Below are 24,542 nucleotides of genomic sequence, written 5' to 3' on the forward strand. Positions count from 1 at the left end.
GGTCCAGATATTGCCAGCTAGGGGACTCTCACAGCCACGGATGCGATCTGACTGTCACCGGTGTCGTCTCTGAGTCGAAGGACGATTCCGTAGGAGAGTCGGAGAGCAGAGGTCTCCGTGACGATAGAGTAATCAGCGGTGTGCCCCTGCCCTCCCCTCCCCATCCTTACCCAACCTCACCCCTGCGACTCTCCCTCCCGTCCCGCCGCCAGGGATATGGAGTTGTATGGGATCCTCAGATGTGTCATTCAACGCTTGGCAAGTTTTCAAAACAGCCCATGAGTGCTTATTACTGTGGTACTCTATGATGATGACCGAGAATTTTGCATTTACAGGCACAGACAGTAGCACTCGGAATTCATGCAACACCCGTCTCGACCGCCGAAGCTTCTGAATATTTTACAGATGTGAGCTCGTTGCTTCCCAGGCTTTCTGTGGCTTAGGTAGGTGACAAGTATTATTCTTCTTCTCCCCCGGAGAGGAGAACCGCGGCCTTGGGGCATTTTTCTTTATTGAGGACTCACTTGGTGCGGCAGACGGTACAGGTGCTCAAGATCAGATTCAGGTCTCCTGAATTCTGAATGTCATTGCCTCTAATGGTTTTAGGATGCGGTACAGTTCAGCCTAATAATAAGTAAGCGCCTACTACGTGCTAAGCACTGGGCTAGATACAGGTTACGTTAGACACAGTCCCTGTCCCAGTTGTGGTTCGCAGTCTGAGGCGGGGAGGGAGAGCAGGTGTTTCTTCCCCGTTTTACCGATGAGGGAACTGAAGCACAGAAATGTTAAGCGGCTCGCCCAAGGTCACGCGGCAAGTAAATGGCAGAGCTGGGATTAGAACCCGGGCCCTTTGACTCCCACTAGACTATGGGAGAGCCCGTGCTGAAAGGAGATATGACTGAAGTTAACAGAATCAGCAAGGGTGTTGCCCAAAGCCAACACAGAGCTATTGTTCACCAGATTCTCCCGCGCGGGGTTAATCGGGCAGTCAGTGATATTTATCGAGTGCTTACTGTGTGCAGAACACTGTACTGAGCCCCTGAGAGAGTACAGCACGCCAGAGTCGGTAGACACAGTCCCTGCCCACGGAGAGCTTACAGTCTAGTGGGGGAACCAGACGGGAAAATAAATCCAGATAGGGAAAGCAGCGGAGTGTAAGGATACGTATATGGTATTTGTTAAGTGCTTACTATGTGCCGAGCACTGTTCTAAGCGCTGGCGTAGGTACAGGTTAATCAAGTTGTCCCATGTGGGGTGGGCCCCGCTTTTGATCCCCATTTTCCAGACCAGGTAACCGAGGCACAGAGAAAGTAACTGACTTGCCCAAGGTCACACAGCAGGCAAATGGCAGAGCCGGGATTAGAACCCACGTGTATGAATGCTGTGCGTGTAGCGTCTAGCAGACCACCTCCACGTCAAACGGAAACCCCTTCCCATCAGCTTTAAAGCACTCGACCAGCTCTCCCCCTCACCAATTTCCTGCCGTAACCCAGCACGGTGACTTCACTCGTCCAATTCCTTTCCCGTCCATCTCGCTGCCGACCCCTCACCCACGTCCTCACTTTGACCCGCGGCGCCTTCCTCCTCAGCTGACAGACCACCACTCCCCCCACCTTCAGAGCCTTCTTAAAATCCCACATCCTCCGAGAGGCTTTTCCTGACAAGGTCCTCGTTTCCGCTACTCCCTCTCCCTTCTGCGTCGCCTACGCCCTTGGATCTGTATCCTTTAAGCGTTTGATATTCACCCCACCTTCAGCCCCGCAAGACTTATAGACATCTCCCTAGTTTACTCTGTCCGTTTCCCCCGTCTCTCTGTAAGCTCCTGGTGGGCAGGGAATGTGTCTTCCAACTCCTCATCCCTTTGGGGGATTGGTAACTACTAGTGATGAGCCACAATTTAGCAAGGTTTGCCGTGAGCCCTCTAAGGAATAATAATAACGGTGACGATAATAATAACGATTGTGGAATATGTTGAGCCGAGTGCTGGGTGGATACGGTGTGTGCTGTGGGGCTGGGGAGAGATGAGTATCAGTGTGCTTAAGGGGTACAGACCCCTCCCCATCGCCCCGACTCCCTCCCTCTGCTCTACCCCCTTCCCCGCCCCACAGCGCTTGTGTATAAAATGTACCTATTTATTATTCTATTCATTTTATTAATGATGTGTATATATCTATAATTCTATTTATTTATATTGATGCCCATCTACTCGTTTTGTTTTGTTGTCTGTCTCCCTCCCCCCTTCTAGACTGCGAGCCCGTTGTTGGGCAGGGATCGTCTCTATCTGTTGCCGAATTGGACTTTCCCATCCCACAATAAGCGCTCGATCAATCCGATCGAATGAAAGAATGAGTGAAAGTGCATAGTGCAGAAGGGAGAGCGAGTAGTTGGGGGCATGAGGGGTTAGTCGGGGAAGGCCTCTTGGAGGAGGTGTGACGTTTAGTGAGGCTTCAGAGATGGGGAAAGCGGTCGGTCTGTCAGATGGGAAGAGAGAGGGAGTTCCAGGACGGAGGGAGAATGTAGGCAGGAGCTCATCGGCGAGACAGACGAGATCGCTGTCTAGAGAGGAGGTTGTCTTTAAAAGCGCAAAGCGGGCGGGTTGGATTGCAGTGGGAGATGAGCGAGGTAAGGTAGGAAAGGGCGAGCTGACGGAGTGTCGTTAGAAAAAATTAAGCTGGGAAAAAGAACGGCTTCTGGTGTAGATCTAAGTTGCAGCAGAAGGACCTGTATAAGGTTCTTGGGGGTGGAGGAAGAATAGCTTAAGCCTCAAGTACGACAAACGGGCTCTGCCAGTCAAATTAAAAGTTACGTATTTGCCATCGGAAATTTGCTCTGGTTGCACAGTTTTGTTTTAATGAGGGTAGTTTTTTTGGTTGCAGCGGGAAAAATACAGATATAGTCAGTTTTTCCATAATAATAACAATAATGGTAAATCAAGTGCTTATTGTGTGCTGACCACTGGGACAGACGTGTGATAATCAGATCGGACGCAGTCCCTGTCCCACACGGGGCTCACAGTCTAAGAAGGAGGGAGAGGAGGTATTTTACCCCCATTTTACAGGTGAGGCCCAGGCAAGTGGCAGAGCTGGGACTAAAACCAGGGTTTCCTGATTCCCAGTCCTGTGTGCTTTACACCACGGGTTTTGGAGTCAGAGGCCATGGGTTCGAATCCCGGCTCGGCCACTTGTCAGCTGTGTGACTTTGGGCAAGTCACTTAACTTCTCGGTGCCTCAGTTACCTCATCTGTAAAACGGGGATTAAGACTGTGAGCCCCAAGTGGGACAACCTGATTCCCCTGTGTCTACCCCAGCGCTTAGAACAGTGCTCGGCACATAGTGAGCGCTTAACAAATACCAACATTGTTATTAGTAGACCATGGTGTTTCCACTACTACGTGTTTCAGATAGAACACTGTTGAGGAGTTAGGACGTGGTCTCCCCGAAACGCACATGCGTTGCATCATGAGATGGAAGAAATGGCTGTGCGCATGTGTGTGACATTAGTCTAAGAATGTGTACAATATTGGTTTTTTTTCTTTCGTATGAGGGAGCTGAATGTATATATTTAATCATCAAAATTTCACTCAGGTCCCATACTTAGCACCGTAGCATAGCTTTCTTGTGCTCTCCTCAACAAATCGCTTGATGAAATCGTAGTGACTTGGGGTCTAGTAGGGACTGGGAATGAATTGTACGTTCTGCATGTCAAAAGACTAAGCCAGAGTCAAAAATCAAAGCTGGCTTCTCTCTCTTCCACCACTCCAGGCCTGTTGATGCTTAGTAAAACCTTAGTTATAACCCACGAGGTGCATGTTTGGTTCTTTTGGTTTGGGGTGGTTTTTTAATGGCCTTTGGTAAGAGCTCACTATGTGCCAGTCCTCTAGACTGTAAGCTCGTTATGGGCAGAGACCCTGTCTGCTAATTCTGTTGTGTTGTACTCTCCCAAGTGCTTAGTACAGTGCTCTGCTCTCATCCCCATTTTACAGATGAGGTGACTGAGGCACAGAGAAGTGAAGCGACTTGCCCAAGACCACACAGCTGACAGGTGGCGGAGCTGGGATTGGCACCCCGATCCTCTGACTCCCAGGCCCGGGCTCTTTCCACTAGGCCCCGCTGCTTCTCTAGGGGAGAGAGGTTTGAGGTCGGGGAGATTTTCCCGAGTCAGTGGGTGATACAGGACCCCGCCATCCTCGGCATTCCCCTTCCCCCTGGCCGAGGCACCATCTGGGAAAAATAAGGGCGCACAGGAGGGGGAGGACTGCGGAAGTTGCTTTTGCCGTGGTTTCGCGGCAGCCTAGCCGGGCCGTGACAATTAAAAAAGTTGTGTACGCAGGGGCACGGCTTGGCAATGGCACGGCCTTGGTTGGCATCTGTTGTGTTCATGGCACTGTCTTAGGCACCTGGGGCTCACAGAGTCAGGAGGACCCGCTGTGACGAGCGAGCCTCTGCGGACGCTGCAGCCTGACGAGGAAGATGAGAGGCAGAGCTCGACGCGGACTCGGCTTCTTCTTATACAGAAATAGTTCGATTTTTTAAAGAGGTCCCTGCTTCGAAGATTTTTCCATATGGTATGTTCATGTTTTCCATTTCCCTCCTGAGTGGTTTTTAGAAACGCCGTCCTTGAAAAATGGTCTGAGGTGGCATTGCGACACAAACTGTCCTCGAGGATGCTGCTGCTGGTGGCAGGATTTAAAAATAAAAGGTTACAGAGAGGGGGCAGGAGACAGAAAGGCTAGGGAAGAGAAGGTTGGAGAGTGTCATTCGGCACCAGGACAATACAACATTAACCAGCTTTGGGGGGAGGTGGGGAGAGTTAGGTAGGGGCGTCTGTTTGCGTATTTACCACACGTCAATCACCTAATATATACCAAATATTTAAAGGAGAGGATAGCGGCGCATCCAGTGACAGGGAAGGATTAAGTCCCCGTCCGACCCCTTCCATTCCTATTTCTCCTCTCCCCCTTTTCCCTTCTCTATCCGCCCCCCACCATTTCTCTCCTTCCCCTCTCCTGGTTGTTCTTATATTTTTATTTTATTTCTTCCCTTTCCTGCCTCACTTCCTTCCTCCTCCTCTCTCACCCCCTACTTTCTAGCCTTACCCCCACCCCAGTTTTGCCTCAAATGACCAGAAATCTAGTCATCTCAATGTGTATGCGCACATGTATATGAACCTATGTGTATGTATGTATCCTTGTGCGGCTGGTCAAGGCCTGCTTGGAAGCGGCGTGGCTCAGAGGCAAGAGCCCGGGCTTGGGAGTCAGAGGTCGTGGGTTCTAATTCCAGCTCCGCCGCTTGTCAGCTGGGTGACTTTGGGCAAGTCGCTTGACTTCCCTGTGCCTGTTACCTCATCTGTAAATTGGGAATTAAGACTGTGAGCCCCGTGTGGGACAGCCTGATGACCACGTATCTCCCCCAGCGCTTAGAACAGTGCTCGGCACAGAGTAAGCGCTTCAATACCAACATTATTATTATCATCGTGATACTGCCGCGCCCCTTCCCTTTCTGCCCTCTCCTGTGGTAGCTTTTCTGTCCCCCTCCCTCACCCTAACTTCCCCCCGCCCCCCAAATGCTCTGTTTGTATTGAGCCATTCTGTTCAGGCACAGTGCTGTGGTTCTTTTTTTTTTTTCACTTTTAATTCTAACTTTAGCGGCCTCCATGACAACCACAGTCACCCCCGCCCTGCCACTTTCCCTTTCTGGCTTGCAGCCCCGCATCTCTGTCTCGGCCAAAAGCGTCGGGAGAGGCTCCGGGACTCAACGGGGCTGAATGGACGGGGCAGAGACCCCCCTCTTAAGCTGCCGTCGCCCCCTCATTCATTCATTCCTATTTATTGAGCTCTTACTGTGTGCAAAGCACTGTACTCCCCACCATCCAGCCCCTGAGTGTGGCCCAGTGGCTTTGGTGTGGGGAAGCGGGGCTGCAGACCAGTGAAGGGAAAACCGTGGCGGTGAGGGAAAGAATTTCTCTTTGGTTTGAAAAGCTGTTAAGGTGAGGGGAAAAAACCCAAAATACCGTCTTGTACAGAAAAGCTGCCGGGAATAGGTCGAGGTGGGGTGAGGGAGGAGGGGACAGGGAAAGAAATTGAATTACCGGCAACGGTCGAATGTAAGGCGAGGGGCGGAGCCCACATATCCCCATTACTCTTTATTATTATTAAGGGCCGTCGAGCCGTTTCCGATTCACGGCGGCTCCGTGGATATACGTTCTCCGGAACGTCCTGTCCTCTGCCGTAAATCCGCAACCTTTCTAACGGTTCTTCCCTTATCGTTGTTACGGTCTCTATCCATCTAGCTGCCGGTCTGCCTCTTCCCCGTTTTCCCTGGATTTTTCCTAGCATCTGTGTCTTCTCCAGAGAATTAGTCCTCCTGATTACGTGACCTATTACTCTAGGTAATCATTTATTGTAAATTCACAATTTTTTATAAATGGTTTATTGGTAATATTGTCTGTCTCCCCCCTCTTGGACTGTAAGCTCATTAGGGGCAGGGAACGTATCTGCTAATTCTCTTGTATTCTCCCAAGTGCTTAGAACAGTGCTCGGCACATGGCGAGCACGCAACAGATACCACTGATGGATCTAGGGTAAGTGAGCAGACAGTATAGGGCGTATCACCGGGTTTTACAAACTATGGGCGCCTGTCACCGGGAGCACATCCATGTGTGCGTAGAGGGGTGGGTGGAGATAGGCCTATATGTGCCTCGGTGTACACGTTGATATATCTTTCCATAGACACGTATTTAAGATGACCCAAATTTTAGTCATCTGGTCGCTTTAGCCCGGAACGGGATGGGGCTTAAAAAGTGTCTGGGGGAGGGGCATGGTGAGGGAGCGGAAAGGGAAGGGTAGCCAAGAGAGAAGGAGAAAAGACGGGAGACCACACACGTGCCAACGATAATAAATATAAAACACTCCAGAAAAAGCGAGGCGAGCTGAAATTGATTCAGAGGTCAAAACAATAATGGAACCTGATTGAAGTACGTTGGGGAATTCTTAGAACGTGCAGCCGATGCTGGCAGCTCCTCCTGTCGATGAAAACTAGAGTTGTTTAGCAGCTGGAAGATTAGCATTTTTATTGATATATAATGGCTGGATATTCTCGGTGGGTGGGAAGACCAGTTTTCATTAAATGCAGCGTAACTGGAGCAACCTCCGTTTCGCGTTTCTCTTTGGTGTGAAAAATGAACTTTAAAGCAGTCCCAGTAGAGACCTGGAGCAAGGGAAAGGTCTACTGACCGAGCCTCTTCTCTTGGCCGGAGGACAGTGCTTATAGGGTTAGCTGAATGATGATAGCCACTAGGGGAATAGACTGTGTTTTACAAGCCCACGCAGCTGTTTGGAAACAGGAAAACCATCTCTCTACCCTCAGTTATTGAGCAGCACTGAGTGCCCTTGAACTTCCAGCCGCTTTCCTCTGGACTTTTATAAAGAGCAGTGGTCCGTGATGGGGTAGTCTAATGGATGAAGAGAATTGAACTCCGGGGTCGAGGCAGTTGACATGTAGTTTGTGCTGGTTATCGCCCTGTGGGAAACCCAGGTTGAACTCCCAGGTCCAATCTTTAATTTACCAGCCCAATGGGGGCCTTTTGCCATAGAGGCAAGAGGCAGTAGGGTTGTGTTTTTTTGGTTTTCTAGGATAGCAAGCCCCAGGGCGTTCAGTCGTGGTGGAGATGGGAAGGTGCAAATGGAAAAATGTCAGGGACAGAGTGGCAGAAAATGAGAGCTGAAGGAAGAGTAATAATATTAAGTTCGATTCTCCCCCTTCAGGCTGGGAACACACATTCCCCGAGAGTGGAGGGGATGAAGAGCTTTCTCTCCTCCCCTCCTGAATTCTATCCTTACCCCAACTTAAGCCCGGAGAGGGGAAGACTCTCCAAGAGTTATGCGCTAACGTTAGTGAGTCCCAGAGGATGCCGTCTCTAGCGTCCTCATTTTCAGAATCGGAGGTAATGTGGGGGGAGGTGGAACAGGCAGCACATATCTCCCTCCCTGGGCAAATCCCCAGTTCCTTCCCGCCATGGGACGTTTTCTTTTTGAATCACGCTCCTCGGGGCCACGAGTTGCATAATATCCCCTTTCTGCCGCCTCTGGAAGGATGGAATTTCCTCCCAGCTTCCACAGCCCAAGAGGGTGATCACTGTGAGTTCACGGGGCAGAGATATCGATCGATCGGTCGTGTTTATTGAGTGCGCCCTGGGTGCAGGGAACCGCACTAAGCGCTTGGGAGAGGCCAGGGCATCAGAGTTGGTGGACACGTTCCCTGCCCACAAGGAGTTACGGTCTAGAGAATACTCTCAACCGAACACCTTGAGGCCTCTATTGGACTTAATGCAAGCCTGGGGCTAATCCATTTCCACCCAAACCCATATGAATCATGCCAGGTTTGGTTTGCCATGGGGCTTCCCAGAGAATCTGCACTGGAGGTAGCCGGTCGCTGGGGTTCCAGACGGGTCTCAGATCCATTTCAGGCCCTGAAGACTCCAGGACAACTAGCTCCATTTCCTATATCATCCTGGGTCTTATTGCAAGTGGCTTCTGACTGCTGTTTTACTACACTCCTGAGCCTTCCTGTTAGTGGACCCAAAGACTGCCCCAGTAGATTGCTGCCATCTTCACCCCCAGAAAGACTTGGAAGACCTTTGGGGATCACCTAACCAGTTCTGTACCCTGCGGGGCTAGCGGTTCTGGAGAAAATGCGCAGTGCTCAACCCCTCCCTACAGTAGCAAATCTCTCTGAGCTAGCAGTTTCACGACAGGGTACTCAGACAGACACTTTTATGTATCAAGCTATTAGCCTATATTGACTTGGTAAATCCAGCCACCAGTGTAGACCCTTAAGCAATAATTAGCGTTTGGTATAAAGATTTCGAAGAGCAACAGTTTGACTTCCCCACCTCTTGCACTTGTTCTGACTTAAGCCTGATCTCTGTAATACTACGATCCTTACCTAAATCCGTTCCCCTGCGGTCACGTCCTCCCCGGGTCTTTCCTCGGCCTCAGCGCTTAGTACGGTGCCTGGCACATAAGAAGCGCTTAACAACTACCATTTTAAAAAACCAAAAAAAAACCCAACCAGAAACTACTTTCAGTTCTGGACATCCAGACGTCCCTGGCAGTTGATCCTGCTAGCCCCTAGCCTTCTGGTGAAAAAAGCCCCTCGCGTTTCCTGTCTCTGGGGTTTTTTTACAGCCTTTCTAGTCCCTGCTTCTCGACCCAGTTCTTACGTTGGAATTGACTGTGCTCCAGTTAATGTCACCAGGTAAGTGATTGACATGTTCTCTAAATAGCTTTTCCTCTGAGTGGGGTCTTGAGGGAGTGAGCAGTTCCCTTGTTCTAGAGGCTTCTGTGTGCCTAGAGGCCCAGCCCCACAGCACTTGAGTCAAAATCCGTAATTTATCTATTTATATTACTCTCTCCCCCCGTCGACCATAAGCTCGTTGAGGGCAGGGAACGTACCTACCGACTCTATTGTATTGTACTCTCCCAAGCGCGCAGTGCGGTGCTCCGCACACAATAAACGCTCAATAAATAGCACCGATGGAGCGATTGACTTCCACCTGTGTAGCTGAGGGGGCCCCCTTTAGCCGGCCCTCACGGAGTCTTGCCCTGGTGTTCGTCCCCTGCTTTCAGATAGCAGGTCCCCCCCCACCTACCCACCCCTCTCACTTCCTGAGTCAAGGGAGTAGCCACGGGACAAGGAAGGTCAAGGGATTGGGCCTGAGGGCCGTGAATATCACCGTCCCCTAGTTAGGATTCCATTCAGGCCTTACGGGCCAGGACGGAGCCCTTGTGACCAGACTGCGTTGCGCGATGTCCCGAGGCAAGACAACTCTGTCGAACGAAAATCATCCGGCAAGTGAGAGAACAGAATGCGCACACCCACGTGCAGTCAGATCACGCGTAAAATTGGCTGAGAACGGTCGGGTTGTTAAAACACCCATAGGGATTCACATGGACATTTTTATTTTTTTTTTAACACCACACACATTTCCTTCTGCCTTTTATAGATAACGGGTGTGAGGCGGTGGCCTAGCAGGGAACACCCAAATCTTCTAACTTCCAGTACTAAAAATCGTGGTATTTGTTAAGCACTTACTCCGTGCCAAGAACTGTACTAAACGTTGGGGTAGGTACGGTTATATCGTACTCTCCCAAGTGCTTAGTTCGGTGCCCTGCACACAGTAAGAGGTCAGTCAATACGGACGTCGGGCTGACTGTACAAGATAATCGGGTCGGACCCAGTCCCTGCCCCACGTGAGGCTCGTAGTCTGAGGTGGGAGGGAGAGCAGGAGTTTCATCCCCATTTTACAGACGAGGCGACTGAGGGACAGAGAGGTGAGCTTGGGCAGGCGAGTGACGGAACCGGAATTAGAACCCAGGTCCTCTGCCTCCCAGGCCTGGGCGCTGTCCGCTGGGCCAAGCTGCTGCCCCGTGTCCATGCCGCTAGATCTTCTAGCCTCCCGGAGCGGCGACGTCCTGCCTGGAAAGCGGTGTCCCATCTCACCTTGGACGTTCTTTCTCACCCTGTGCTTAACCTCGGTATCTCTGTTCCCCGTTTCCCAGGTAACCATGGAGATCAGTGGCCTCCCACTGGAGCTGTGGCGCCTGATCTTAGCCTACTTGTGTCTTCCTGACCTTGGCCGTTGCAGCCTAGTGTGCAGAGCCTGGTACGAGCTCATCCTCAGCCTAGATAATACCAGGTGGCGACAGCTGTGCTTGGGTTGTGTTGAGTGCCGACATCCCAACTGGCCCAACCAGCCGGATGTGGAGCCCCAGTCCTGGAGAGAAGCCTTCAAGCAGCACTACCTGGCCTCCAGAACGTGGACCAAAAACGCTCAGGACGTCGAGGCCGCCAACTGTTTGTATTTATTCAGGAGGAAAAAGGACCGGCGGATTCTCTGGGTCGGGCCCGGCTGTGAGTTCGACAGCCTCCGGAGTGCCTTGGCTTCAGCCAGCATTTATGACAGGATTAAGCTGCTCCCCGGGGTGTACGAAGAGCAGAGCGAAATCGTCCTGAAGGTGCCCGTGGATATCATGGGCCACGGAAAGCTGGGAGACGTGGCCCTGCTGGTTTGCATTGATCAGCACTGCCCGACCACGCGGCTGTGCAATCTCGTCTTCATGCCAGCGTGGTTCACCCCCGTCGTGTATAAGGTGGGTGTGGATTCTGCAGGAGAAAGGCGGGCCCCGCTTCCCGGCCTCTCCGGGCCCACGGAACGGCCCCGGTTGGAATCCGGGTCTCTCTCTCTCTCTCTCTCTTCGGGGCGAGGCTGGCCTCCGTGTGGACTCTTCCTCCCCCTTCGTCCTGCTGCCGCCCGTCTCCTTGCTTACGCCACCCGGTTGTCGCCTTGATCCGACCGTAGGCCGGAGAATTAAAGAGGCGATGAGATTCCCATCTCTGTCGGAGCTTATCGACAGCTCTTCCTCTAGACTGTAAACTCGTTGCGGTCAGGGAGTGTGTCTGGCGTATTGTTATTGCGGTACTCTCCCGGACGCCTAGTACAGTCCCCTTCACACGGTAGGCGCTCAGTAAATAGGACTGACTGACCGACCCTTGGAAAGGGTGGAGGAGAGAGGAGGTAGAAACCAGAAGCGAGCCCCAGAGGCGAGGATTGTCCAGGATCCCGCCTGCGTTCGTGACAAAGTCATGGCTACTATAGCATTCGTAGTACGATGATATTCCTGGCTCATCCTCACCAGCCTCCCTCCCCAGAGGAGACCCTACCGCTTCTCGGTCTCCGGCGTAAATAAGTGAGGGGGCTGGTCGTAAAGGAGTCGGTCGGTTGTATTTCTTGAGCGCTTACGGTGTGCGGCGCACTGTACTGAGCTCATGGGAGAGTACGATATAACGATATCACGGACACCTTCCCTGCCCACAACGAGCTTACAGTTTAGAGGGGGAGACAGACATTGGTATAAGTGAAATCACAGATGTGTACGTAAGTGCCGTGGGGCCGGGAGGGGGGATGAATACAGGGAGCAAGTCAAGGCTACACAGAAGGGGAAGGGGAAAGGAGGGCTTAGGGAAGGCCTGTTGGAGGAGCTGCGCCTTCAGTAAGGCTTCGAAGCGGGGAGAGTGTCTGTCGGAGATGAAGAGGGAGGGCGTTCCAGGCCAGAGGCAGCATGTGGGCAAGCAGTAGGCGCTGAGGTGAGAGAGATCTAGGTACAGGGAGTAGGTTTGCCTTAGGGGAACGAAGTGCGAGGGCTGGGTTGTAGTAAGAGAGTAGCGAGGTGAGATAGGAGGGGGGCAAGGGGATTGAGTGCTCTAAAGCCGACGCTGAGGGGATTCTGTCTGAGGCTAAGGTTAACGGGCAGCTACCGAAGGTTCCTGAGGAGTGGGGAAACTTGGCCTGAACTCAAGGCGGGCTATGAGAATGCAAATGGATAACGGGGCTGGAGAGGGTGAACGGGCTGACCGGGAATAAAGGAGAACGGTGGGGAACAAAGTTGGTTTGGTCTGAGGCTGTAGCGGTCTTTCTGTGGGTGGATCTGCCAAAGGTGGGGCACATCTTGGGGCGGAAGACATATTTAGTGAAAGATAGAGCGTCTCACACGCACATGACATCGGTGATGCTTGGGCCATACGGACAAAACCAACGTGAGGAGAGCCGCATTTCACTGAGCCTCTCCCCGGATGTCAGCACACGCTCCTGATGAGTGAAGAGCCGTGGGTGGTCACGGTACTCGTGGTGCGAGTTGCTCTGGGCCGTTCAGGAGGAATGCTACTTGAACCAATCCTACCGTCCTCAGCGGCAGTCAGAAGGGCCAAACCCCTTCCATGAGTTTGCTAGGAAGCCACCCGATTTGTTAAGCCCCTTCACGAAGCAGCTGGCAGCTCGTCCTGGTAGGTAGAGTAGGGGCCTGGAAGTCAGAAAGACCTGGGTTCTAATCCCGATTCCACCCCTTGTCTGCTGTGTGACCTTGGCCAAGTCACTTTACTTCTCTGTGCCCCAGTTACCTCATCCGTATAACGGGGATTAAGGTTGTGAGCCCCGTGAGGGACGTGGATTGTGTCCAACCTGACTAGCTTGTGCATTACCCCGGAGCTTAGTAGAGTGTCTGGCGCAGAGTAAGCGCTTAAGTACCGTAAAAAAAAAAAAAAAAAAAAAAGGGGGGATCAGAATCATCTGCCACAGACATAAGCTAAATTTACACCGAGAGCGACAGATGAGAATGGGAAAGTTTTAACTCATAGGAGTGAGGCGGGCACTGGTGAGTTTCACTACCTTTTTCTTGATGGATATAGACCTCGCCAAGATCAAACGAGAGAAAATCTATTTGATGGGGTCAATTCGCTGTATCAGTTTAAACACCGATAACGTCATTTGCATTACAGAACTGTCAGTTCTTCCTTAACCTTTGTTTTCACTCTGCGTTTTGGAGAGAATGTGCTGTTGGAGAATTAGGGAACATTCTTCTGACAGTGCCTGTCTGGAGAGAGCATGGTGAGACGTCAGAAGAAATAGTTGTGTGTATACACGCACAGCGCCAGTCAAGGCGGGCGTACTACGCCACCAGTTTTCCGTAGTAATAATAATACTGACGTTTGCTAAGCGCTTACTATGTGTCCAGCACTGTTCTAAGTGCTGGGGTAGGTACAAGTTGGTCAGGTTTGGACACGGTCCCTGTTTATCATCAGGCTCACAGCCTAAATTGGAGGGAGAACAGGTTTCGAATTCCCATTCTACAGGTGAGGAAACTGAGACCCAGAGAAGGTAAGTGACTTGCCCAAGGTCACGCAGCAGGTTAGCGGCAGAGTCGGGATTAGAACCCAGGGCCTCTGACTCCCAGACCGGTGGTATATCCACTAGGCCATGCTGCTACAGCATGGGGAGTTCTTCGTGTTATAGGAAATAGAAATAGGAATATGTAATAGAAATAGAATAGGAAAACTGTTCAGTTGCTCATAAAAAAAAACCCCATCTGCTTAGCCCTTAAGGTCATAGAAACATGTTATCAGTACCTGTACTTGTTTATTGAGGGAGTTCGTATCAAGTTTTCTTTGTCTGGTTCTTAGGACTGAGCCTCCGTGTGTCCTCAGTTTATTTAGGAGAAGGTTGAAATGTCTGATCAGTAGGGTTTTAATTGCCACCATCCTGCCCGCTCTGAACACTCGGTATTTTCACAACTTCCGGTGTACTGATTTATTCCAGCCTTATTTGCACCGCGGGACTCCCAGTCTAAGTGAGGGAGAACAGGGATTTCATCCCCATTTTACAGATGAGGAAAGTGAGGCACAGAGCAGTTTCGTGACCTGCCTGGGGTCACCCAACAGGCAAATGTCAGAGCCGGGATTAGAACCCAAGAAGAAGAAGAAGAATGATCCAATTTTTTTAATGGGTGAGAACTGTAAATAGGGGAGTGACCAATTGATAGGATTTTTTGAGGAGCATTATCTAGACCAGGCAGAGGTGCCTAAATTGGCAGAGAGTTGGTACTTGGGAGTTATCAAGGGTTCTAATCCCGGCTCCGCCACCTGTCAGCTGGGTGACTTTGGGCAGGTCACTTGACTTCTCGGTGCCTCAGTTACCTCATCTGTAAAATGGGGATTCAAACTGTGAGCCGCACGTGGGAGAACCCGATTATCCTGTACCTCCCCCGGCGCTTAGAACAGTGCTCGGCACATAGTAAGCGCTTAACAAATACCAACATCATTATTATTATCATTATTAGCAACTGTGGAGCGTGTGGCTCGTCGTGGGCTGGGAACGTGTCTACCTGCTCTGTTGTACTCTTCCAGGCGCTTAGTACAGTGCTCTGCACACAGTAAGAACGCAGTAGATGCCAGTGATGACGATGACGATGCCTTGCCCTCTTCTCGGAGGGAAACATCCTTTCCAGAGGAAAGGTGGGAAAAGCAAGGCTCTCCGATCGCCTTAACTGTCCACTTTCCTAATTTTCCCACTTTTCTTTTCCAGACCTCATCAGGCCACGTCCAGTTCGATAACTGCAACTTTGAGAACGGACAGTTACAGATTCATGCCCCGGGGACCTGCCAGGTTAAATTTTGCACCTTTAATCAAGCCTGCATCAGTTTCCACAGAGTGGCCCTCGGGGTCCTGGAAAACTGCGAGTTCGTTGGGAGCGAAATTGCCTCGGTGACAGTTGAGGGGCATCCATCCGCCGACAGAAACTGGGCCTGGAAGCACCTGGTGGGACTGGCCAAGTCCCGCTCCGTGTTATTAGATCCGCAAAACCCGGCATTGTGTGACACCTCAGGCCGGGAAGTCCTGGCACCCCCACCCCCTGGAAACCTGAGGACCTGCGAGATCGTCATCGGGGAAGGCCAAAGCAGTTTCCTCCCCACTTCAAAATCCCCGGAGCCGCGTGAGAAGGCCGGGGAGGAGAAGCAGAGCGAGGCCATTGGGAACCTCAAGGATGGGGAAAGGGAGACCTCGGACTACAGCGAAGACGAACTGAGCGCTAGCAGTGAGAATGAGGACGATGACCAGGCAGCGTGTAAGGTGTCGTCCTACCAAGCTCACGGTCTGAGCTACATGCTGGCCGAGTCCCTCCTGTGCCGGCCGCCGACCGACGGGCTGCTTGCCCTCCAGAGTGACCTGGAGTTGAAGACTCTGCAGCAGGAATTGCAGAGGGATAAGGAAGCCCAGTCCCTTGCCAGTTCCCTGCAAGGATGCCTCATCCAGAAGTGCCTTTTCAGGGACGGCAAGGGGGGAGTCTTCGTCTGCTCTCAGGGCCAAGCCAAGATCGAAGCGAGCATCTTCAGGGACTTGACCTATGCAGTCCGGTGCATACAGAATAGCAAGGTGCTGTGAGAGGCGGATAAAATGCGAATCCTCGGCGGCAGTCGAATCACTTAGGCTGACGCGGAAGAGTTTTCTGAGCCTGATGTAATTGTTCGTCTACCTTTCCGGATGCATTTCTGATAGCCCGGAGAGTCAGAGATGTAGGAGATACCGCCCAAGGGTAGTCGGCGTCTCCTGTCGATCGGCAGTATCGATCGAGCACCCAGCGGGGGTACGGAGCGCTGAACGGAGCTCTTGCGAGAGTCACGAGAATTAGTAGGCGCCACCCCTGCCCTCAAGGAGCGGGAGTGCGACCGCGTTGCTAGGCTTGTTGATGTCTTTTCTTTTTCACTGGCGTTTGCTCTGCTTGCCGTCCTTGTCGTCCGCCGGGTTTCACGCTCATCATCTACCCCTCCGTTCTTCTCTCTCTGGCTCACGACAGGCCCCTTTTCCGTCGGCTCTGAAGAACGGGCCAGGAAGTAGCGTAGACCGGTCCTGGAAATAACCGGTCACGGGTATCTGAAAATATCCTCAGTGTCACCGTGGCCATCCCCCATCTCCACGTAGACCGTTGGGGGAGCCAGAAAAGGTGCATTTCTGATGCCCTAAACAAGGCCTCCCGCCCTCCCTCTGAGCTGCCCCAGTGGCTAGCTTAGGACAGAGGGTTTCCAACCCGTTCTCGGTCTGCTCTGCTCCAAGGCCGACCGTGGGGGATCTGACCCTTCCTCCCGGTTCCCCCCTTCCCTTCTGAGGAGGTGTCAGCTTGGACTCCAGGCGGTTCTTGGAGCAGACCGCAGCTTCTGGAGTTACTCCGGATCAGAGCAGGTTTGGGCCCCCCCCCCCCCCGCCCCGGACAATCTCAGAGGAGCCTTAAAAAAAAAATCCTGCCAGTTTAGGTTGTGGAACCCAGATTGAGTGAGCACAGGGCTTTTTTTGACCCTCCTCGGGCCTGGCCTTTCCCATTTTTGTCTCCCCTTGCTCGTCTCTCCTTGCTCAGTTTTAGCACTAGGAAAGAGTTGTGCAGCAGGCAGATTGGGTCCTGGATTGGTCTTTGGCCTCCTCTTTCCTCCTTTTCTCTGTTTTCTTCCCCGCCACCCTTCCACCTTCTACCTTAACCTCTCTGTCTCTGCCCCTCCTCCCTTCTTCTCTCCCCTTTCCCCCTTCCCCTCTGTGGAATCTGTGAGGTGGTAACCTAGTGGATCTATTAAGCGCTTAGTACGGTGCTCTGCACACAGTGCTCAATAAATACGATTGAATGAACGGAGCGGCCACGTCCATGCCAGCCGCAGTATAGGAAAGCGAGTCTGTGAATGAATGGCTCAGACGGCTGGATGGGTGGACGCCGATGGTTGAACCCACTCCGTTCCGGTGTACTGGTCTCTTCTCCGACCCCCTCCCCCGAGGGAGCGGTACTGATCTCGACCAGTGTCTCCATTTCACCCCTTACACAGCCAGTCAGGACAGCCCCCTACATTCGACCTGGCTCTGGGCTCCCACCTCCAGATATCGGGCTGTTAGCAGCTCGTGGTCAATTCACGGACAGCTGACTTGTCAAGCTGTTACGGTGGCGTAGCCGTTCAGCTCTCTAGAGTTCAGACCGGGATCTCGATGGTTATTGTGAATTCTCGTCACCCTAACATCGATCGGTTCATTTTCAACAGATAAATGTCCTAGGGCCATTTTATCCCTCTCGCCGTCTTGTCTTCCAACAAGAATAGCCTCAGAGCTACATAGGAAAAGAAGCTCGCTGCACGAGTTGGTAACCTTTGACAAGGCTTATGCAACAGTACAGTGAAATTTGCTTCACTTTCCGTCCGACAGAGCGCACTGGACACGCTGTTCCGTTCTGTCAAACGGTAAGGCCCACTCCACCCCTCACCCCGCCCTCTCTTTGACTCCTCGAGAGCTCTCCAAGGCTTCCTTTCCTCCTCCCCCTTCCCCCTCCCTCTAGGCCATTTTCTCTCCCTGCCCATGCGGTTGGCTTGGGCTCTCCTTCCCGCCCTTGCCTCACGCTGGTATCCTGCCTCTGTGGCTTTCTTTTTTAACCTATGTGTTGCCACTCTCTGCCCCTTCCCTGGCTTACAGCCCCTGCCTCCCGAGACCGCCCAAGCTGTGGCGATGGGGTGGACCTGATTGGGGAGGAGATCTGGGAAGAGTGTACCATCGCCTTTTCCCCGGGCTATCCCAATCTGTGTGATTGTCCCTGCAGAGACAGAGAGGGGGGGAAAAAAGACACGGGGGTGGTCGGGGGTGGGGGTGGAGGGCGGGTTTGAGAGTGTGGGAAGGGGGACAGGAAGTCATAAGGAGCTTTCAAGGAGCCACGGGAAGGGGAACAAGACTTATCATAATAGCAGGCGGGCACGGACTGCTGACGCGAACCGCCAAGCCCAAGGTTCTTTGTGGGGAAGTGAAGTTCACCACGCTGTCGCTGGAACCTTGCCAAGACCAAAAAATCCCCCCCAAAACTCTCTTTACCATTGGTCGGACTGTAGTTTTCCCAGGATTGGTTCTTTGAGTCGGGACGAAATGAAGTTTGATCAGCACCTTCAGGGTCTTAGCGATAAAGCCTCAAGGAGAGTGGCATGAAATAGAGTATTGGCCGTGCAGCACAAGGCTGCTGTTCAAGTGACTGGCTCAGTTACGCGGGGGAATTAATATTATGAAGGCGTCATTTACCGTTCACTATATAGCTGCTCTTCTCAGATGCGATTACATCTGCATTTTTATCACTGTGGCCCTCATCCATTTGTCCCAAGCCATTAATTCACAAATCTTCTTTCCTTTAGTGGAAAGAAGTTAAAAAAAAAAACCCTCAAGATGGGGGAAAACAAGACATTAGCTTACTATTAAGAATTTTCAGCTTATAGCACTTAGTTCTGGCAGCGAGCGCGCGTTATCCCAGAATAACCTAAGCAAATGAAGCATCATACAGCATGGGTGTGACACTTGAGGATCGACTTTCCCACCTCAGACCCTTCTTTTCTCCGCTTGCTACAAAGAAGTCTCTGGTTTCGGGCCTATAGGAGCATCTTTTACCTTGTCTTAGCAACTGAGGGAAACAGGATGAACATACTTGGCCAGGGAAGAAAACAGGCCTTGGAGGACGTCAGACAGACCACAAGTATTTGGATTTTTGGTGCTCGAGTGGCTCTGAATCACAGGACACTTAAAGAGTATTCTGTGAGTAGCAGAAGAGACCAATATCATCAGGGTTTTTAATTGATGTCCAGTTTTCTTGCAGGCTATTTTTCTTAGCCTTTTCTCTCCTTTCGGCTCCCTAAATCTGCTTCGCTCCTCAGGTGTATATATATATATATAATATATATATTTTATTTTATATATATATATATATAAAATCCATCTTCCTCATATATTCCCTTGATCTCTGTATGGGTTGTGTGTGAAATGGTTTGTGCCATTAGAATAGTTGTAGCTGTTTGCCTAGAGATACAGTCAAAGCTTATAAAAAGCGAATGAAGAAATGACCACAGTTGCTTCGTTTCATAAGCTGACTTGCCGTCGTTCGTGTAACGTGATGTGAGTTCACGAAAGAACTTAGGTCTTTTCTAGTCTGGAAGCCTTTCCTCAGCAGGCGAATCTTCTAAGGTTAAGCCACTGTCATTCATTAATTCAATCATAGATGCGTTTTAAAGAAGGGCCGAGTAAGCCCATTTGAAAAAAAAAAAAATGAATACGATAGATTGTTGTTGCTGTTGGGTTTTTTTTTTAAATGAAAGCCCTTCTTACAGACTTAAAGGAACTTAAATCTGAGTTTCCCCGAGTGGGACTTCAAGTTCCTCACTCCTCTGTATCTCAGTCACGTCTTGCCTCAATCCTCAGCGAAGGGACTTACAGGACCAGGTGAAATATATAAAAGGATTGAGAGGGGGCTCTGAGAAAATGTGAGCTGCCAGTGGGTTCCTTGGTAGAAAAAAAAAAATGGGGGGGACCCCTGACTTGTCGAAATGTCATTTTTCTGCCAGTTGATGGTAAACCCGATAGACCCTTCTGCGGCCGTTGAAGGCCGTTTACCGGTTCTGTAACTTGGGAGGTCACCCGGGGTCGTAGCACGGTAATGGCTGACAGCCCACTCTCTCCTTTTTTTCCCCTCCCCCGGAGCAGGGAAATGTCATTTTTGTCATTGAAATGTCACTTTTCCACCAGTTGATGGTAAATTTGAAAGACCCTTCTGCAGCCGTTGAAGGCCGTTACCGGTTCCCTAGTTGGGAGGTTACCCAGGGTCATAGCACGACAGTGGCTGACAGCCCCTTCTCTCCTTTTTTTTCCCCCTTCCCTGGAGCAGCCCAGCCATTAATCAGTACAGTACTTCACTCTCCTCCTCCTGTTCACCATCGTCGTCACTCATCATAATCATCGCTTATTACTTGAGGTGGCCTTGGGGCCGATTGGGTTGGAAATAGGCCTGTGAAATCTCAAGCCCTCCCTCTTCGTTGCCAGAATGACAGAGCAAGAGAAGGAGAGTAATTTGCCAAAGAGTTCCAAAAGCTCTTGATGTATTCCATTTCCCATGTGAGCTGCTGAGCTGCCTTTACCCAGAACTGGAATTAGTATCAAGCGCCCTTCTTTGGCTCTTCTAGACTGTGCTGCTGTCGAGCCTTAGCGAGAAGTAGTTCCTGTTCGTTTTCTACTTCACCAGCTTGATTTTAATTGCGAACGAATGGAATAAGGATTAGGCCATGTCATAGTGCAGCTCCAAGAACATATTCTTCCCCCCCCCAGGAGCATTGTGTAATGGATGGATTCTTTGAGGGTTTTTTTTTAATAAACTCTGGCTCCCTTTCGCCTTATCGAAAAGCCGCAGACCCCGCTCCGCTTAGGTCAGATGCCTCCTCTCCGATTCACCCGTGCTTCCTCTTTGGAGGCTGTCCTTCCACTCCGTCTGGAGCCGAAGGCTTTAGATCAAAATCAGAATCCCCGATGGGTATACACGATACTTGGGCATGCTCTCCAGCCACTAAACGTTTTGGATTGAAATCGTCCTAGGGGGGTCTGTCTCAATGCCATAAAAAACTGAATTTTTGAACAGAAATTCCTCCCTGTGCTCCGAATCAGAAAGGGACGCAGCAGGGGACCTGCCAGAGGGGCCTGAAGGAGTAGAAAACTTCCATCTGCACATTAGAGTATTTGTGGGTCAGTTGTGTGATGCCTCTTTGAAACAGACTTATATTTTTGTTTTCACATGGAGTTTCCGCCTTCCAAACTGCTCTGACACTCTTCCAGTGGTCTCAGGAAGGGGTGACATGATTTCTCGCCTGTAGGGATCCCAGGTGCGTATGACACGTTCTCCCTTCTCCGTGCTCTTTTCTCCCTAGGCCCCAAATCTGGGAGAAGGGGAGAATCTGAGTTGCGGGGGGGGAGGGAGGGGGGGAGAATCTGAACCCTGTATCCTGCCAAACCAAGTAAAAATTGGAAACAGACTCCTGAGCCTGTTTGGGGCTGTTAAACTGTGTTCCCTTAGGACGTGGTTTCATCTAAGTAAATAAACTGAGCTGGAGCACAGTGAAGGGGTGCTTCAGTGACTCGCCCTGGGACTTTATCTTTAGAAAGGACCTGGGTCAGGGCCGGCTCAAGACATTTTGAGCACCCAGTGAGAAGCAGCTTGGCCTAGCGGAAAGAGCACAGGCCTGGGGGTCAGAGGACATGGGTTCTAATTCTGGCTCGCATGGCTTAGTGGAAAGAGCCCGGGCTTGGGAGTCAGAGGTCGTGGATTCCAGTCCCGGCCCCTCCACTTGTCAGCTGTGTGACTTGGGGCAAGTCATTTCACTTCTCTGTGCCTCAATTCCCTCATCTGTACAATGGAGGTAAAGACTGTGAGCCCCACGGGGGGCAACCTGATAACCTTTGTATCTATCCCAGCGCTTAGAACGGCGCTCGGCACATGGTAAGCGCTTAACAGATACCATCGTTATTTGCTTGCCGCGGGACTTTGGGCAAGCCATTTCTCGGTACCTCAGTTTCCTCGACTGTAAAATGGGAATTCAGTTCTCCTCCCTCCTACTTAGACTGTGAGCCCCAGGTGGGACAAGGACTGACCGTGTCCAACCTGATCATCTTGTATCCACCCCAGCGCTTAGAACAGTGCTTGATGCATAGTAAGCCCTTAACGGATGCCGTAATAATTAGTAGCGAAAATAGTAATAATCGCGTGTGAGGCAGTTGAATTGCAAGGTGGGAAGCAGAAGTTAGAAAGAGAAGAGAAGCGCCCCTAGCCAAACAGCATCCTGGACAGTGGCCTACTTGGCCTCCGTGGTAAATCGGGCCCTGATCTGAGTTCCAGATCCAGGCCACGGGGCCACTGACCATGGGCCTGTCCCCCGCCTCTCTGTGTTGCCCACTCAGGGGGCAATAATCCTTACCCTGTATTGCCTTCACTGAAATGCCGCAAGTACAACTAAAACAACCTAGGAGGTCTTTTGAGTGTTTGAAGAAAGGAGCTACAGGTTGGTAAATTCAAGTCTTTCATTCTGGCCAGAGACAGCAAGGTTGACTCGTGGGGGAAGAATGGATTGTCTTCGGCCAGGATGGTGAGAGAGTGAGAGCAGTGCTTCCCTAGAGGTCACGGGTTTGAATCCCGACTCTGCCACTTGTCAGCTGGGTGACTGCGGGCAAGTCACTTCACTTCTCTGTGCCTCAGTTATCTCATCTGGAAAATGGGGATGAAGACCGGGAGCCTCACGTGGGTCGACCTGATGACCCTGTATCTACCCCAGCGCTTAGAACAGTGCTCTGCACATAGTAAGCGCTTAACAAATACCAACATTATTATTATTATTATTACTATTGTTATTACCCCGGGCCCAGCCCTAGTCCTCAAGATGGCCTCACTCTTATGGCTGTACGGCCGTTTGGGCAGGGTAAAGGTAACCCGGTACCAGTGATCCCGCTATCCCTGTGGCCGCCCCTCGCTCCGCCCCCCCGTCTGACACTCTGAGTGGCTTAAAGAGCCACGTTAAGAGGGAGCAGAGCAGCTGGGAAAACTGACTACTAAAGTCTGACCGCTAGAACCGCTGGAACAAAGACTCTGACCCGGGAAAATCATGGGGAAGACGTGTCAGCGTCTCTCTAGGGTAAATCCTGGCCTTCGCTTAACAATCCGTCTTCTGGTAAGCGCAGCCCACCTGCCCCGTGCTTGGACAGCGAGTTTTGAATGTGAATAAAGGATGCTGCTAGAGCTTTGCTTATAAAATGCCCCTCCCTCTGGCCGCTTACCCACCCGGGCAGTGATGTTCTCTTCGAAGCAGGCATATGTCCGAAACGAATGTACAAAGGAGGGAGGGGGGATCGAGGGAGGTTGCTCTCCTCCCTGTGATTCCCAAGGGTGTGTTCCTATGTCCTTGAGACCCTGAATCTGAGACAGATGGGCGAGTCAGGCTACTGGGGGTGGGGAAGTAGGGCTATTAGAAGGCACCCCCTCCCCCTAACCGCGAGGATGGGTGATAGGGAGCAACCACGGGGTTTCACCAGATATCCAAAGTGGAGTCCTGCCCTTCCTCCGTACCTTCCTGCGTCCCCACCTCCCCATAGCCACCAGCTCCTGTCTGAGACAGAATTTGGGGCTGGACGAGATCCAACGTGGCGTTTTATGTGCTTAAGGAAAGAGTTGGCAGTGTCAGGTATTAAACTCTGGAAACTAACCTTGCCCAACTTCTTGGCAGCTCCCTGCTGTTCCCAATGGATTGCTGGCATTCTCCTACTCCCTTCTGTGTCGTCCTTGCCCTGGGATTTGCATCCTTCATCCGCCCTACCCTCTGCCTCACAGTACTTCCGTACGCATCCGTAATTTATTTAGATTAATGTCTTTTCTTCCCCCTCCCCCCACCCCCCAAGACCGTAAGCTCCTTGCGGGCAGGGAACATGTCCACCAACTTTGTTATATTGTACTCTCCCAACCACTTAGTAAAGTGTACTCTGCCCACAGTAAGCGCTCAATAAATACGACTGATTGAGACTACTCTCTGTACTCTACCTCCAAGACCCCTCCCTCCCCTTCAGAACAGAGTTTTTGCACAAAGCCAAAGTCAGTTCCGTACATAATTGGCATAATTGGAGTGAGAAGTGCTACACGTCCGTTGTAAGCCGGTTAAGGCCACTCTCTTGGGCTCCAACTCAGGATCCCCTTGCCAGGCTAGACTGGATGGCTACCAGGGGGACGCGGGAGACTGCATGTTTATTTTTTTTTGGAGTCTAGACCCTAGGAATTCACAGATAGCACGAGTACACAACTGTAGGTTTCTTCCTCTTTTACTCAGTTGCTCTGTCTTTCCCTATGTTCATCGACATTATGGTAATAGCTCTGTCCTGGGCTGACTTGTGGATAGGCTTTGCATTCTAATAGGTGTTTAACCTCAGCACCAAGGCAATGGTAAATGACTGTGGAGAAAGGGAAAGAGACATCTTGGCTGCTTCGCTCATCATTTAATTAAAGGCTTGAATGAATCACCTTTGCAATGAGCTAGTGAAGGAAATGTAATTTAATTTTCTTCTGATAGATGTTGTTTATTAAAGCAAGAATATGCAAAGCAATTTGTAGATTATTTCCTGGCACTAATCAGACATGGTTTAACAGTTTACTTGACTGGAAAGAATTAGATACCATAGCAGCATGGATATTTAACTGCTTTTTTGCTTAAATACACTAATGTGGTCATTGAGTAATGCCTATCTTCAAGTTATTGGTTTACAAAGTGAATTATTTTGTCTGTCGATGCTGTCTTGTTCTCATACCAGACAAGGTTTTCTGGGGGGGTTTTCCACATCCTTCTTGGACTCCATTTGCTTAA

At 51.1% G+C, this 24,542-nt stretch overlaps 1 protein-coding gene across 3 annotated transcripts in view; it reads left to right on the forward strand.

The window, feature by feature from the left end:
• The window catches only part of FBXO10 (F-box protein 10), a 105,843-nt gene that overhangs the window by 27,628 nt on the left and 53,673 nt on the right, over positions 1–24,542 (forward strand). For 2 of the 3 annotated variants that reach the window (XM_029055708.2, XM_029055711.2), the window contains exons 2-4: positions 336–443; positions 10,559–11,149; positions 14,914–15,762. In XM_029055708.2, the coding sequence (XP_028911541.1) occupies positions 10,565–11,149; positions 14,914–15,762 (1,434 nt within the window). In that variant the 5' untranslated portion in view covers positions 336–443; positions 10,559–10,564. The remainder of the gene's footprint in view (positions 1–335; positions 444–10,558; positions 11,150–14,913; positions 15,763–24,542) is intronic. The other variant, XM_029055710.2, reaches the window with a different exon arrangement.

Source organism: Ornithorhynchus anatinus, chromosome X5, assembly GCF_004115215.2.
Source record: "Ornithorhynchus anatinus isolate Pmale09 chromosome X5, mOrnAna1.pri.v4, whole genome shotgun sequence".
NCBI classification, from domain to species: Eukaryota; Metazoa; Chordata; class Mammalia; order Monotremata; family Ornithorhynchidae; genus Ornithorhynchus; species Ornithorhynchus anatinus.